General features: G+C 36.7%; 1 protein-coding gene across 1 annotated transcript in view; it reads left to right on the top strand.

Moving 5' to 3' along the window:
- The window catches only part of LOC104552186 (vesicular inhibitory amino acid transporter), a 47,562-nt gene extending 34,745 nt beyond the window's left edge, over window positions 1–12,817 (top strand). The window contains exon 3 of the mRNA XM_061989616.1: window positions 11,666–12,817. Coding sequence (XP_061845600.1) covers window positions 11,666–12,817 — 1,152 coding nt within the window. The remainder of the gene's footprint in view (window positions 1–11,665) is intronic.
- Window positions 12,818–13,355: the final 538 nt, after the last annotated feature.

Here is a 13,355-nt window from a genome sequence, read left to right as displayed (position 1 = left end):
GGACACACTGACTTACGAGCATTAAACTTGGTCAACAATCTTCAACTCCTTTCTCTTTCACCCAGGGCAAGTCCTCTGCTGTCCAGACCATCCTACTATCCTTGCTGGACTAGGCTTCCCAAGGGCCAGCTTTGGCTGTAACAGCTGAAGCAAGGAAGTCATTCAGTAGTTTGGCCTTCTGTGCATCCTATCACCATGGCACCCCCTGTGTTTAGCAGTGGACTCACATTTGCCCTAATCTTCCTTTTGCTGCCGATGTACTTGAAAAAACCCTTCTTATTTTCCTGAACTTTCCTGGCCAGGTTTAATTCAAGAAGGGCTCTAGTCTTCCTAGTTGCACCCCTGCATACTCTGGCAAAGTTCCTATACTCTTCCCAAGAAATCAGGCCTTGTTTCTGCCTCTCATAGATGGCTGCTTTTTTCCTGAGTTGTCCCAGTTGCTCCAATGTTCTCCAGTTAACCTAATGACACCTATTTTTCCACCTGGTGCAGTCCTATTCCCAAGTTATCCATCTTTCTGCTCTTCCTTTGCTCTTTCAGGCCACCTAACAGTCTCACGGCCTTTGTAAAGCAATTCATCTGACTCTACAGATGACACAGAGTGGTGGGCATCTCTGATGGAGATTCACAAATCTCAAAATAAGTGCCCTACAATGTTAGGGTAACTAGTCCTCTGGTGATCTTTACTTCTATCCATCCTTTCCATAACTAGCAGATTACCTTTGCTTTTTGCTGTATTTACTTAAGTGGTTAGGAATCACATCCCTAATAAGTGTGCATCAAAGTAAGGTATATTTGCGATGTATGTCTTTCCTGCCATTGTGTTAAATTCATTAAATGTCTGGTTTAGGGAGTAAACATTGAATGAGATTAATCTGTACAAAGAGAATGATAAATTCTTCTTCAAGTAGTAATATTTCAAGTATTTTAGCTCTAGAGACCTTAAGAAGATATCTTCAGCGTGTATTTCTGATGCCATATGCCTGTTTTTGCAATGCATAACTAAATTAAAATTAAATTTTTTTTAAAAAGGAGAGTTCAGATAACTTTGCTTTTATGCTGAGTATTCAGGGCATGCCAGGAAACTTTGTCACATTTCTTTTCTGCTCTTTTGTTTTCCTATTTATTATTAGTTAAATACATTGGAAATGTTTCTCTAATCTACTTGAAATTAGCAGAATTACTGTACTTTGTGGAATTTTAAGATTGTTGTGATCTTTTATGTCATTATAGGAGAGTGACATCTCCCTTATTAGAACGTATTTGCAACCTCAACTTTATCTGTATCTGTGCATGATGAAATATCAGCAGTAAAATCAGCTGTTGCTTCTTTAATCCTTAAGGTAGACACCTCCAGGAGTGCCACTGAAGTTTAACTGAGGTTAAGAGAGGAAAAACAGTGGAGATTTGTTGTCTATATCTAGCTTAATTGTAGGATAACATCTTTTCTCATGTATTCCAGAATATACTATGATACTCCATATCAATTTACTGGTTCCTAGAGACCAAAAATAATAGTATACCACTATTTATGTCTTTCATCCAGACCTACTAACTGTATTTTCTCCAGGCAGTGCTCTAAGACAAATTTTCCTGTATAAACACTGTGCTCTGGGATTCATTATAGCCTGAATAGGAGTCTGCCTCAAATCAGTGGTTGAGTCTGTACTGAGGAAAGAACAGGATAGTATTAGCCAGGGGAGGATTCAGTCAACTTTTATTCTGCATACAGTCATGACAAATACTATGCCAGTTTTCAGAAAATATGATCCAACTTCCATAAAATGTAACCTGGCTTCCTTTTCATCTCTCAGAGATATGTAAGGCTTGCTCCCATAAGTTCTTTGTAGTACGGGTTTGTTTTTTTACATTTCCTCTTCAGCCTTACTTGCTAAAAGTAACAAGAACTGTGGGTTATCCCATATAGGTAGCATTCGAAAAATAAAACTCCTAAAAAGCCAAATGCTTTCTCCTAGCCTGAGTTTGAATTTCCTAAGCAATTTTTCTTTTTTTCTTTTCCAATAAAAAAGAATTTAACTCTTTCTTTTGTTATGTCATGAGCACTCAGGTTATTTGGCTCCCCATGGCTTTCCTTTGCTTCTTGCTTCCCAAAGTCTCCTACCTGCCTCCCATCAAGCTCTTTTGGCCACATTTTCATGGAAACTCATTCGCACGTTGCCATATTGGATGTTTTAAGTAATTTCCTGACTTCAGGTAAAAACTTGAGAATCCACAATGAGCTATTATGTGGGAAACAGGTAAGCAGCCAGAGAGTCCATGTTGCTTGCCATTATTAACTTTTGAAATAACGTTTATTTTAGTTTTGACTGCCTCACATTTTTTCATCTCCACTACATAACACATAATAAAAGCCCTCATTCTTTTACCAAAGCCTGCTTTCTCCTTTGGGACCAAGCAAAATAATGTGTTTTCTTAACAGGTAATTTGCTTGGGAGATTTACTTCATATGATTCAGTGTATTTTGCAGATAGCTCTAAATTTATGTGAACTGACATTTTCTACCAAACCACGCAGAATTAAGCATTAAGCTTATTATTTCAGTTTTAGAAGAAATATTTAAATAAATAACAAAGCCAATGAGATCAGCTATCACACTCAATAGCAGCAATTCCTTTTTTGTTGAGACATTTTCTTTCCTCTGTTCCCTTTTCTAAACTTTAGAGGATTCTTAAGATTAATCTGAACAAAATTAGTACCTTCTGTCAGTCAAATGGACACATACATTTTGCAGTGCAGACCATGAGTCTTCCTTACTTGCTTATCTTATCACAGCATCGCCTGAGCAGTTTTATCTGCCTTATCATCTGCTTATGAGACCTGAAGGATTGACAGAACAACACTTCTAAAGTTTCTTTCACTATATAAGGTGATTGCAGGCATTAATCACAGAATAAACACCTTACCTGCTTTCTTCCCTGCAGCTAAACCAACATTGGCAGAAAGAAAGAATTTTAAAAAACCCAGGAAAACCAAGATTGCTGGGGCTTAATTCAACTATCCCTGAAGTTAAAGGAAGATTTTTCTCTGACATTAAAGGAGATGGATCTGCTGCTAAGGTCACACAGGCTATGGACAATATTTCAAGTTTTCCACAGAAGAGCTTGTAGTATTTTTAATTCAAACTCAGCTGAGCTGTGTTCAAACTGTGAAGCAAGTGGTGTCTGTAAAGCAGTGCAAGGAGCCTGGGGAGCCAGCTAGGGAACCGGCAATTCTTACTGCTGGGAGGAAATATTTGTACTCAGAACTGGTGAGGCTACATCTCAAACCCTGTGTCTAGTTCTGTGCCCCTCACTAAGACAATGTGGTGCTGGAGCATGTCCAGAGATGGACAATGAAGCTGGTAAAAGGTCTGGAGAACAGGTCTTATAAGGAGCAGCTGAGGAAGCTGAGGATGTTTAGTCTGGAGAAGAAGAGGTGGAGAGGAGACATGATTACTCTCTACAGCTTTCTGAAAGGAAGTTATAGTGAGGTGAGGGTCAATCTCTTCTCTCCAGTAATGAATGATGGGACACAAAGAAATGTGTTCAAGTTGTGATGGGGGGGTTTAGACTGGATATTAGAGAGTTTTTTACCAAGAGTGTTATTAAGCATTGGAAAGGGCTGCACAAAGAGGCAGTGGAGTCACTATCCCTAGAGATACTCAACACATAGATGAAGTGCTGAGAGATATGGTTTAGTTTAGTGATGGGTTTGGCAATGTGAGGTTAGTAGTTGGACTTGATGATCTTAAAGGTCTTTTCCAACCATAATGATTCTATGATTATATGAATAGGATGTAACTGATATTGCAAATACATGGTGGGCTGATATATGCAAAAGAAATTTTAAAATACTTAGATAAAGCGTGTTTACAAAACAACAACAAAAAAAGAGGAGGTAAAATAAGTGAGTCTTTATGTAAGAGAGATGATTATCTGTGTTAGAGCTATTGTCTGGAAAGTAAAATTGTATTGTTCTTCGTGACTTAAGTTTTAAAGACCTATGCTGGATGGTGTTTGCAGTCTGTAGTAAAACATCATTAACGTTTCTAAAAATGATAGATGATAATCATCTAACACAAAAAGTATCCAACCTAGCATAAGGTAATTCTATTTTGAGCCTCATTATGTTGAATAAAGATGAACAGATCAGTGGATCTAATTACATTGGTTATGTGAAAACAGAGAAGAGTAATATATATAGTCAGTACTTCAAAACAGTGAATTTTACAAACCTGGATGAAATTATGGGAGATAATTGATTAGGAAGAATAAATACAGACAGCCAATTGTGAAAGCAATTTGAAAGTTGTTTAACAAGAATTTATGACATGTCCAGAAGCCACATCTCATAATTAAGAAATAGCGTGCCTATGTGTTAAAATTCCTCCTAGTTCAGGTGTGAAGTGAATGTATCAGTTTGGTTTTTTTTTTAAATAGAAAAAGGGAAAAAGGGATGGTGAGAGTAATAATTGTAAATTATAAATCAGGAAGTGTTCAACTGGACAGATAGAAAAGCTAACCTATAGATAAGAATTAAGTGAATGAAGTAGAGGACAGTATTGATTAAACATGTAGATAAAGAAAGCAACACTACTGAGAAATTCAGGAATTTTGCCTAATATTTATGAGAGATGAGACAAAACAATAAGACAAAAGATCTCAAACTACATCCATTCTAGAAGAGTATAGAAGGTAAATCCAAAATCTGTTTGTCATCACCAGTCAAGATGAACACCAGAGTCATGGTGAGTAAATGACTGCCAGCCTCTCCTGTCCTTGTTTTGCACACAAGTGATCCTGGCCAAGTCACTAAGACAAACACACCAGTGCTGTTGAATATGTGGATGTAAGAGGGGGAAAAATCAGCTTAGCTATTTGATAGTTTAAGATCACCTTATTCTTCTCCGAGATCTCTCACTGAATTTTGCTTCTCTGATTTCCTGCATTAACGGTGGAGGAAGGATCTAAAATTGCTCTTAACTCTGAAAAAAAAAAAAAAGACATAACTGTTCACAAGTAGTGTCTGCAGAGAATCAGGAGGATGTGCTCATAGGACAGGAGAACAGTGGGTAATTTTGTAATTTGCAGGATAGGTATTTTCAGAATGCTACTCTGCATGAGACATTTAAAACTCACAGAGTTTCTAAGCTGTGTGTCTGCACTCCATTGTGTGCATATTCTCATGCCCAGCAAGAGAAACAGACACCTCTGAAAGGAAATTTGTCTCAGCTCTGCTAATGACCCCTCTTAAGATAGATGTGGGTTACAAATTGAGGTGCCTATTTTTTCTAAGCTTAGACTTGAACAGCTAACTATTAAATAACTGCAGCTACTATGTAAAATGCATGTTAAGATATACATGATTAATATTTGAAAGCAGAATGCTCAGCAAGTTTGCACTTGGAAGACATAAAATACAACAAAACAACAAAAGGCACATTTGACCTGATAACACTTATTCAATCACTATTACATGTAGAATTTTCAGAAGACTGAGGATATCATTCCAATATTTTAAAATGCAGTTAAATCCTCACTAGTGAAACTTGGCAACAATTCTGAGAAAAAAGACTGTAATTGTTAAAACAGGTTTTAATTGATACAGAATAAAAAGCTAGGAATATAATTAGTGTCAATCATTATAGGTTTGCAGAAAGAGTCCTTACACTCCTTATTAAACACACTTGATAAAATTCTTTGATGAGACTGTAACACAGGCAGTGAAAGATAAATAACATATTTAGACTTTTAAAAGGAATTTTGACACATTAATACACAACATTCTGGTTTAAAAATTAGTGCAACAATAGAATCCATTTAAAATGGATGAACAACTGCTTAAGTGACAGATCTGAAAAAAAGTAATTGTCAATGAGGAACTATTGTGAAAACAATGACTTTCCAGTACTGTTAGGAGGTTATCTTGTAGAATTATCAGCATCTGGTCCAGTATTATTCAATATAGTCACAAGTGATCTGGAAGAAGATACAAAATGACCATGGAGGTTAATTATCATGTCATGAGATTAAGGAATTTGTTTTGGGTTATTTTTTTTCAGTTTAGTGATAATAAAGTTGCATCTTCATATAAATGTCACAGCAACATTGGCTTGCATCCATTCAGGAAAATTATTTATTTAAAACTATATTAAATGCTAAACAACATAATTTAAAATTTTGTGGAAGTATGTTGAAAAGCAGGATTCTTGAATTTATCTCTCTACTTTTCCAAGAAGATTCCCATATAGTTTCTGTGCCCAACCCATGTTCATGCAGGGAATTGAATACAAAGTTGGGAAAATAGGCATAAATGAATCATTTCAGTGCCTACAGATGGTGAAAAAGACAATCAGAGGTAATTCAGCAGTCAAGTATACTAACATGTATTCTGCATAAAGGGGAGCTGTACTAGCTGAATAATTTTCAGTTAAATCATTTTTAATTTCTTAATTAATTTTTCCATCTGATTAAGTCTTAAGGTGAAATATTTTTCTTAGTATTGCTTTTTACTGTGTCTTATTTCATTGTTTTTTGGCATGTGTCAACTCTGACTATTATCTGATCTTCTTTACCTTTAAATTAGATTTCAATCAGCTTCGTTCTGAAAAGTGTCATATTTCAGATTAAAGCAGCCTATGAAATGAAGCATTTTACCTCGGATTAAAAGGTCTTAAAACTGAACGTTAAGGAATTTCAATATTTTCTGAGTGCTTCACTGTGCTCATTTATGCATTTTTCTAAACACATTCCTTGGGGAGCTGCTTGCCCTGAGGTGAAATAGTGTGAAACAGTGGTATGATAGCAGAAGGCTCGCTTCTTGCATTCCACACTAATCCAACCGTATTGTACTTTTAAACAAGCAGCTAGCCTTGCTGGTGTGGGAGACACTCCCATGTAGTTCAGATATTGCAATTAAACCATCGATGAATACAGAAATATTTTAATATGCAGATATTATTTGGAAATCCTGAAATCTACTTGTAGGTGGATTGGTGATTTCTGGTGGTAGCTTCTAGTTGCTTTTGCCTAGGGTTATTCTGACATGCCTAATAAATAGCTTCTAGCTAAGACTGACCTTTCCATACACATCCTTTCTACTCTTGTCCTTGCCACTTCTTCAAGATCTGATTATCAGTTCAATCATCAGTCCTTCCTTCTTTCTAGGCTCAGCTCCCTATACCTAAGTCTGCTCTGTACATTTGACAATGACCTCTATCCCAGCACATGAATTCAATTATTGACAAGGAACACTCCACTTCCATCCTCAGTCTAGGATGAAAGTACCCAAGTCTTGCAAACACCTTGGGAGACAAGGCAAGGTGCAGCCTGCTGGGCAAGCTTGGGGTCCCTCCCTACACAGGGTGGATGGAGTGATGGCAAATAACACAACCACTAGCTATGACAGACGACTGTTCAAAAGACTTCATCTCCCTGTAACCAGTTGTATGAGCTGTATGCTTTTCATAGAATCATAGAATGGTACAGGTTGGAAGGGACTTTTAGAGATCATCTAGTCCAAACCCCTGCAGAAGCAGGTTCACCTAGATCAGGTCATATAGGAATGTGTCCAGGTGGGTCTTGAAGACCTCCAAGGAAAGAGACTCCACAACCTCCCTGGACAGCCTGTGCTAGGGCTCCCTCAACCTCACGGTAAAACAGTTTTTTCTTATGTTTAAATGGAACTTTTTGTGTTCCATTTTCGCTGTACTATTCCATCTTGTAAACAGATCACCTTAAACCAGCACATTTGGAGCTAACATATTTGACAATGCACTAAAACAGCTGGATATGGAATCACTCAGAGAGGAACATTTCTCAGACAGAACTCTAAAACTAACTGCTGGAAGGTAATTTAAGAAACAGTTCCTTTTGCTGCCTCACAGCCAAGGCTGTCTGTGCCATAATTTTGACACAAGAACACAGAAGCAGAAGACTCAATGAGACCAAGTGCTGAGGCCCGGCTGGACCAAATGTGCATTGACAAATGCTGTAAGAATTACGTGTGTCCCTTTCCACTAGCAAAGAATCTGTGATCAGTGAAATGTTGACATATTCTGCTTTCTCAGTACACTCACTCCTCATGAGAGGGGCACAAAAGCCGTCTTCATCAGTATCCACTGAAAGATTTCTTCATGTAGGATGAATTTTCCACAGATAAGTTACTTTAAGAAATGCTTTAAGGTTGCAGGGCAGCTTTAACTCAGAGAACACAGCTCAATGCCTGTGCTGTTACATAATAATGAAAGTAAAGTGCTTATTAACGGTATCTTTTTATTTTAATCTAAAGTATTTAAACTTAGTGACATTCAGGAAATGGTCCTAACAGAAAGTATTGCTTTTGGAAAGGTAAGAACAGAAGATCAAACTAAAATGGACTTTGAAGTCTGACAAAGGATCTTTCATTCTTTGAGTTCTCATGGACATCACTCACATTTCTGGCTATTTTGTAGAAATTTGATGATGTGATGATACATTAAACCTTTTTTTTTTTTTTCTTAATGGAAAAGCCATTTCTGGCAAGACAGGAAAAGCACTGTCCTTTCACCACACATATACTCACTGTATTGGAATGTTCAGAGTTCACCCATTTCTCTCTATTAACCATGCTGTATATCCAAAAAGCTGCAAAGCCAGTTACGTTCAGTATTTGCTTTCTATTATTAACTGAAAGATTAAGTTTACAAACTCTGTTTACAAACTCTCAGAGACATCAGCTTAAAGAAAATCTTACAGTTTCTGTTGAAAGGTTGAATTTAGAAATGCTGAACTCTAAACTTTTAAATTGTCAATCATTGTTATATAATTTTATGAAATAATATATTTAGTGCAAAAAATGGGTTTGTTTAATATGGTCTAAAATCAGAAGATATACAAGAAAAAAATCAGCCCAAGAAAACCTGCCTCAATCAACCTGTGTTAGGTACCAAATAAAATTATTTGATATAAACAACAGCAAAGAGATGTTAGGGGTTAGAAATATGTTATGCTCCGATTAAACTAAGAATTAAGTATGGAAAAGGAGACACCTGTGGGGAGGACTGTAAATGTCTCATATGATAACATCTCTGAAAGACTTATGCTTTTGTTTAGGTTGAGGCTACTAACATAAACATTAATAGACTAAATTCAGCAAGGAAGAAGCCATTGTGTGGGTAGGGCCTGTGCTGACACTTACCTGCCATTTAATTATACAGTGACCCTTTGGGTCAGCAGATACTGTTTGAACTCCCAAATGTAGGTTAAGGGGCAAAATAGTAACGTTGTGAGTACAGAACAAATGAGATAAGCTTGCTACAAACTGCAAGAAACTGCATAAACAACATTGCTCTTATGTTAATGTGGAAGATGGCTCTGCGGCTTTTATCTTCCCAGTTTTTTCATATACTTGGTTTATCTGTGAATGCTTTAAACTCAATCTGCTATGTAAATGTTCTCCAAGGATTGTTTTCATAGGGAAGAAATCACATTTTGGTCTTCAGGCAACTACCTAACTTGCCAGTCAGTGAAAGCCATGATTAAAAATGGCATGATATCAAAAGCTAGTTACACATGTTCTACTTGCAGTCTGGATACAGCCAGATATCTAGTGTTTTTAAGAAAGCAGGCTGTTAGATGACACAAATGGTAGAATTTTGAACACATCTGAGAAGCTCATGTACAAAAGAAATGCTAATTACACTGCACAATAATTGAGTCATGAGACTTGGATTAGACTAGAGCTAAGGTACTGGTGTGGTGAGATTTGGGTGAGTGAAGTTCCACAAACTATGTAGTTGAACATCACAGCTCTTAAATGAAATGGCACCTGTGACTTACATAAAGCCATCACTGTAAATGAAGTCACTGAAAACAACCAGAAAAGGTATCTAGTCAATAACTTTATTACTATATCAGTAATAATAACTGAAGTACTGCTCTTTCAGAACATAAAGGCATAGACCTTTTTAAAAGAAACATAGTAGAGAATGTATTTAATACGATTCTTCCAACTCTAATTGAGCTGAAAGCTGAAGATATCTGAATCTACAGGGAAGCCCAGTGAAACAGGCAATGCTGCTCATTCATGTGATGGACACTCCATTTTTCCCATTGACTTAGAGAAAAAAATAGTGCTCTAATTTAAGAACTTCTAATCTTTCTTTCCTGTTTAATGCTCATCCTACAATATACCTGAAAAGGACTGTCATAGAAAGAAGAAAGACAGGAAGAAAAGACTGGAAGAAAACAGGAATATTTTTTATTTATTGATGATTATTATTGATAGAAAATACCAATGACAGAAAGAAGCATGCTTGAAACACTTGTCTGCCTCATGGCCTCTCATGCCCATGACTGTAGACGGAAAAGTCTGAAACTAAGATTTAGAACATTAAACTCACCTCCTCTGCTTTGATTCCTGAAAACAGTCAGGGACACCACCCAATCAGGAAATGAAAGAGTAGGTCATCCCTTCTGCAAGGGGGCTTGTTTCTGTTAGGGATTCACGGTTTTGCAGAGCAGGTGAGGTTGCTCAGGTTTAGTCAGAAATAGATTTTACATCTTTTACATCTTTTACATCTTTCTGTCAGGCTGGAATAGCAAAGATGAGCACAAATGCTCATATTTCATCATGTCATTGGTGCTGTTAGAAGTACTGAAGTAAAAATTTCTATAGAACTCATTAATTGTATTTTGTTTCCTTCCTACCTTTTTTCAGTCATCAGGAACAAACATGCCTGACCAGTCTGACTAATGTGCATTGCTTAATTTCAGCTTTGTAGCATAAAAAGAGAAATGTCACAGAAGCATCTTTTCTAAATTGGATCTTTCTGTGAATAACTATTTTTCAAGGGTTTTGTTGGTTGGTTTTGTGTTGATGGGAATTAAACCACATAAAAGTGTTGTTTGTCCTTAAATATAAAGAAGAAAGAGAGAAAAAGACAAAGACATATAGTGTTCTGTGAAGCCAAAATGCCACTTTTTTACTGGATAAAACAAGTACAATTATTTTCCTTTCAGAAATTGTCTAGAGAACCATATGTCTGTATATTTTACATGTATTTTTAAACACCTCAATAAGTTTGTAGTCTGGAATCTCAACTGTGAGAAGAATCACTTTAGCAATGGACTTAACAAGAGCAAAGGGTGCATGAGGCACACAGAAGCTGCAAGCATAAGCCATTTTCTTTCCAGAGGTCTGTTAACAATTTTTAGACTGAAGAGAATTGTCATTACTGAATCTATACACAGTGCTATTTTTAATTTGAATGAAACTCGTACAGATGATGCTATGGTTGCTTAATTTTACTGATATAGAACCTGTCTCATTAATATGCATGTTGAATGAAAAGCTGCCTATGAACCTTCTAAAATGTGCTTCTAATCACATCAGCATTAAATATTAACTAGGAGCCTGACTCTATCATTCAGTCACATTCTCTTTTTCCTAGCTTATCATTACACATGTGTCAATAGGAGCTGTTATTTTTGCTGATAATTTAATTTATCATAAATAAACACCTTTCTCATGGTTGTTATTTAGTTAGCTGAATCTAGCAGTTACTTCCACTGTGCAGTTAAGTGAAAGCAATGTTCAATGGGAGGTCAGGTTTAAGAGTGTGTCTTCTAGTAAACATTTTGCCTCAGGGATTTTGTGCTATGTTTTCTTTCTTTTTCCTCTTCAGGGAATATTTGTCCTAGGATTGCCATATGCTCTTCTCCACAGTGGATACAGTGGCCTGTGTCTTATTATCTTGGCTGCAGCATTATGCTGTTACACAGGTAAAATCCTAATCGCTTGCCTGTATGAAGAAAATGAAGACGGGCAGCTCATAAGAGTGAGAGACACTTATGAAGACATTGCAAATGCCTGTTGCAAAAAGCTATTTCCCCAACTAGGTGGTATAGTTGTCAATGTGACCCAAGTGATGGAACTGATCATGACATGTGTTTTGTATCTAGTTGTTAGTGGGAACTTGCTATCACATATTTTTCCATATGTACCAGTGACTGAGAAAACTTGGTCTGTAATTGCATTTGTTACACTGCTGCCTTGTATATTTATCAAGACTCTCAAAATTGTTTCCAAACTCAGCCAGCTGTGCTCCTTGGTCCATTTCATTATCATCCTTGTGGTAATGACTTACTGTCTCACACAAATACATCAATGGTCCTGGGCAAAATTCAGACTCTCCATTGAGTTTGAGGACTTTTTGGTCTCTGTAGGGGTGATCATCTTCAGTTACACTTCGCAAATATTTCTTCCCACACTTGAAGGTAACATGAAAAACCCAGGAGAATTTAGATGTATGCTGAACTGGACTCACTTTTTTGCTTGTGTCTTGAAAACAACCTTTGCACTGACTGCGTTCTTGACCTGGGGTGAACAGGTAAAGGAAATTATTACTGACAACCTGCCATCATTTCTTCAAACCCTAGTGAATTTGTGTCTCTTAACCAAGGCTCTTCTTTCTTACCCTTTGCCCTTTTTTGCAGCCACAGAAATTGTGTGTGCTTGTATTACTAGAGGCAACCATTCCAATTACAGATCTCCTCTGTTTGCTGTGGGCGTAAGAGGCTCATTTCTCCTGTTAACTCTGCTGATGGCCATGTTCATACCACACTTCGCCCTGTTGATGGGTTTAACAGGCAGTGTAACAGGTGCTGCTATGACTTTTCTTCTTCCTTCTCTCTTCCATTTGAAACTTAAATGGAAAAAACTATCCTTCCTAGAGAAATATACAGATATCTCTGTTTTTATTTTGGGGCTCCTTTGTAGCCTTGCAGGAATATTTTGTTCAATAAAAGGACTGCTTGAAGTATTTGGAGGAATGTAAAAAGATTTCCTGAAAACCAAACAAGACTCAAATTTTATAAATACCTTTACCCTGTTAGTCAATAATTTTTTTGGCTAGTTAAAACTAAATATATATGCTGAAGTTTTGCAGGATTGGGGTTTTAACCATAGAAGTATGTGGCTCTAAGCAAATTGGAAAATAACCTTTATAGCCAAAAAGTACAAAACTACCCTTATTTAAAATGTCACAAGAAAAGATGTTATTTGAGGTGGTTTAGCATAAAAATAATTTTAAATCAATCCTATAAGGTTTTGTTCATACTTGTCATGCACATCCTAAAGCGGTTACTGCAAGTGATTCCATCAATTTAACGGGAATTTCTCACAGGGATAGATACTGTTCTCACAGCTATCAAATCAAGCTTACAGAATATGATAGAGTTTGAGAGAGCTATCATTGCAAAGGGATGAAACATGATTTCACATTATTGGCAGAATGTAATTGAACATGTGAGCAGAGCAAATCAGTGAATTTTGGGTTTGATGTAAGACAAGATCTATTACTTGTTTGTTTTTTT

The sequence above is a fragment of the Colius striatus genome, chromosome 2, assembly GCF_028858725.1.
Source record: "Colius striatus isolate bColStr4 chromosome 2, bColStr4.1.hap1, whole genome shotgun sequence".
Lineage (NCBI taxonomy): Eukaryota > Metazoa > Chordata > Aves > Coliiformes > Coliidae > Colius > Colius striatus.
Note: the sequence above shows the minus strand (reverse complement) of the source record. Positions and strands in the feature narration are given on the sequence as shown.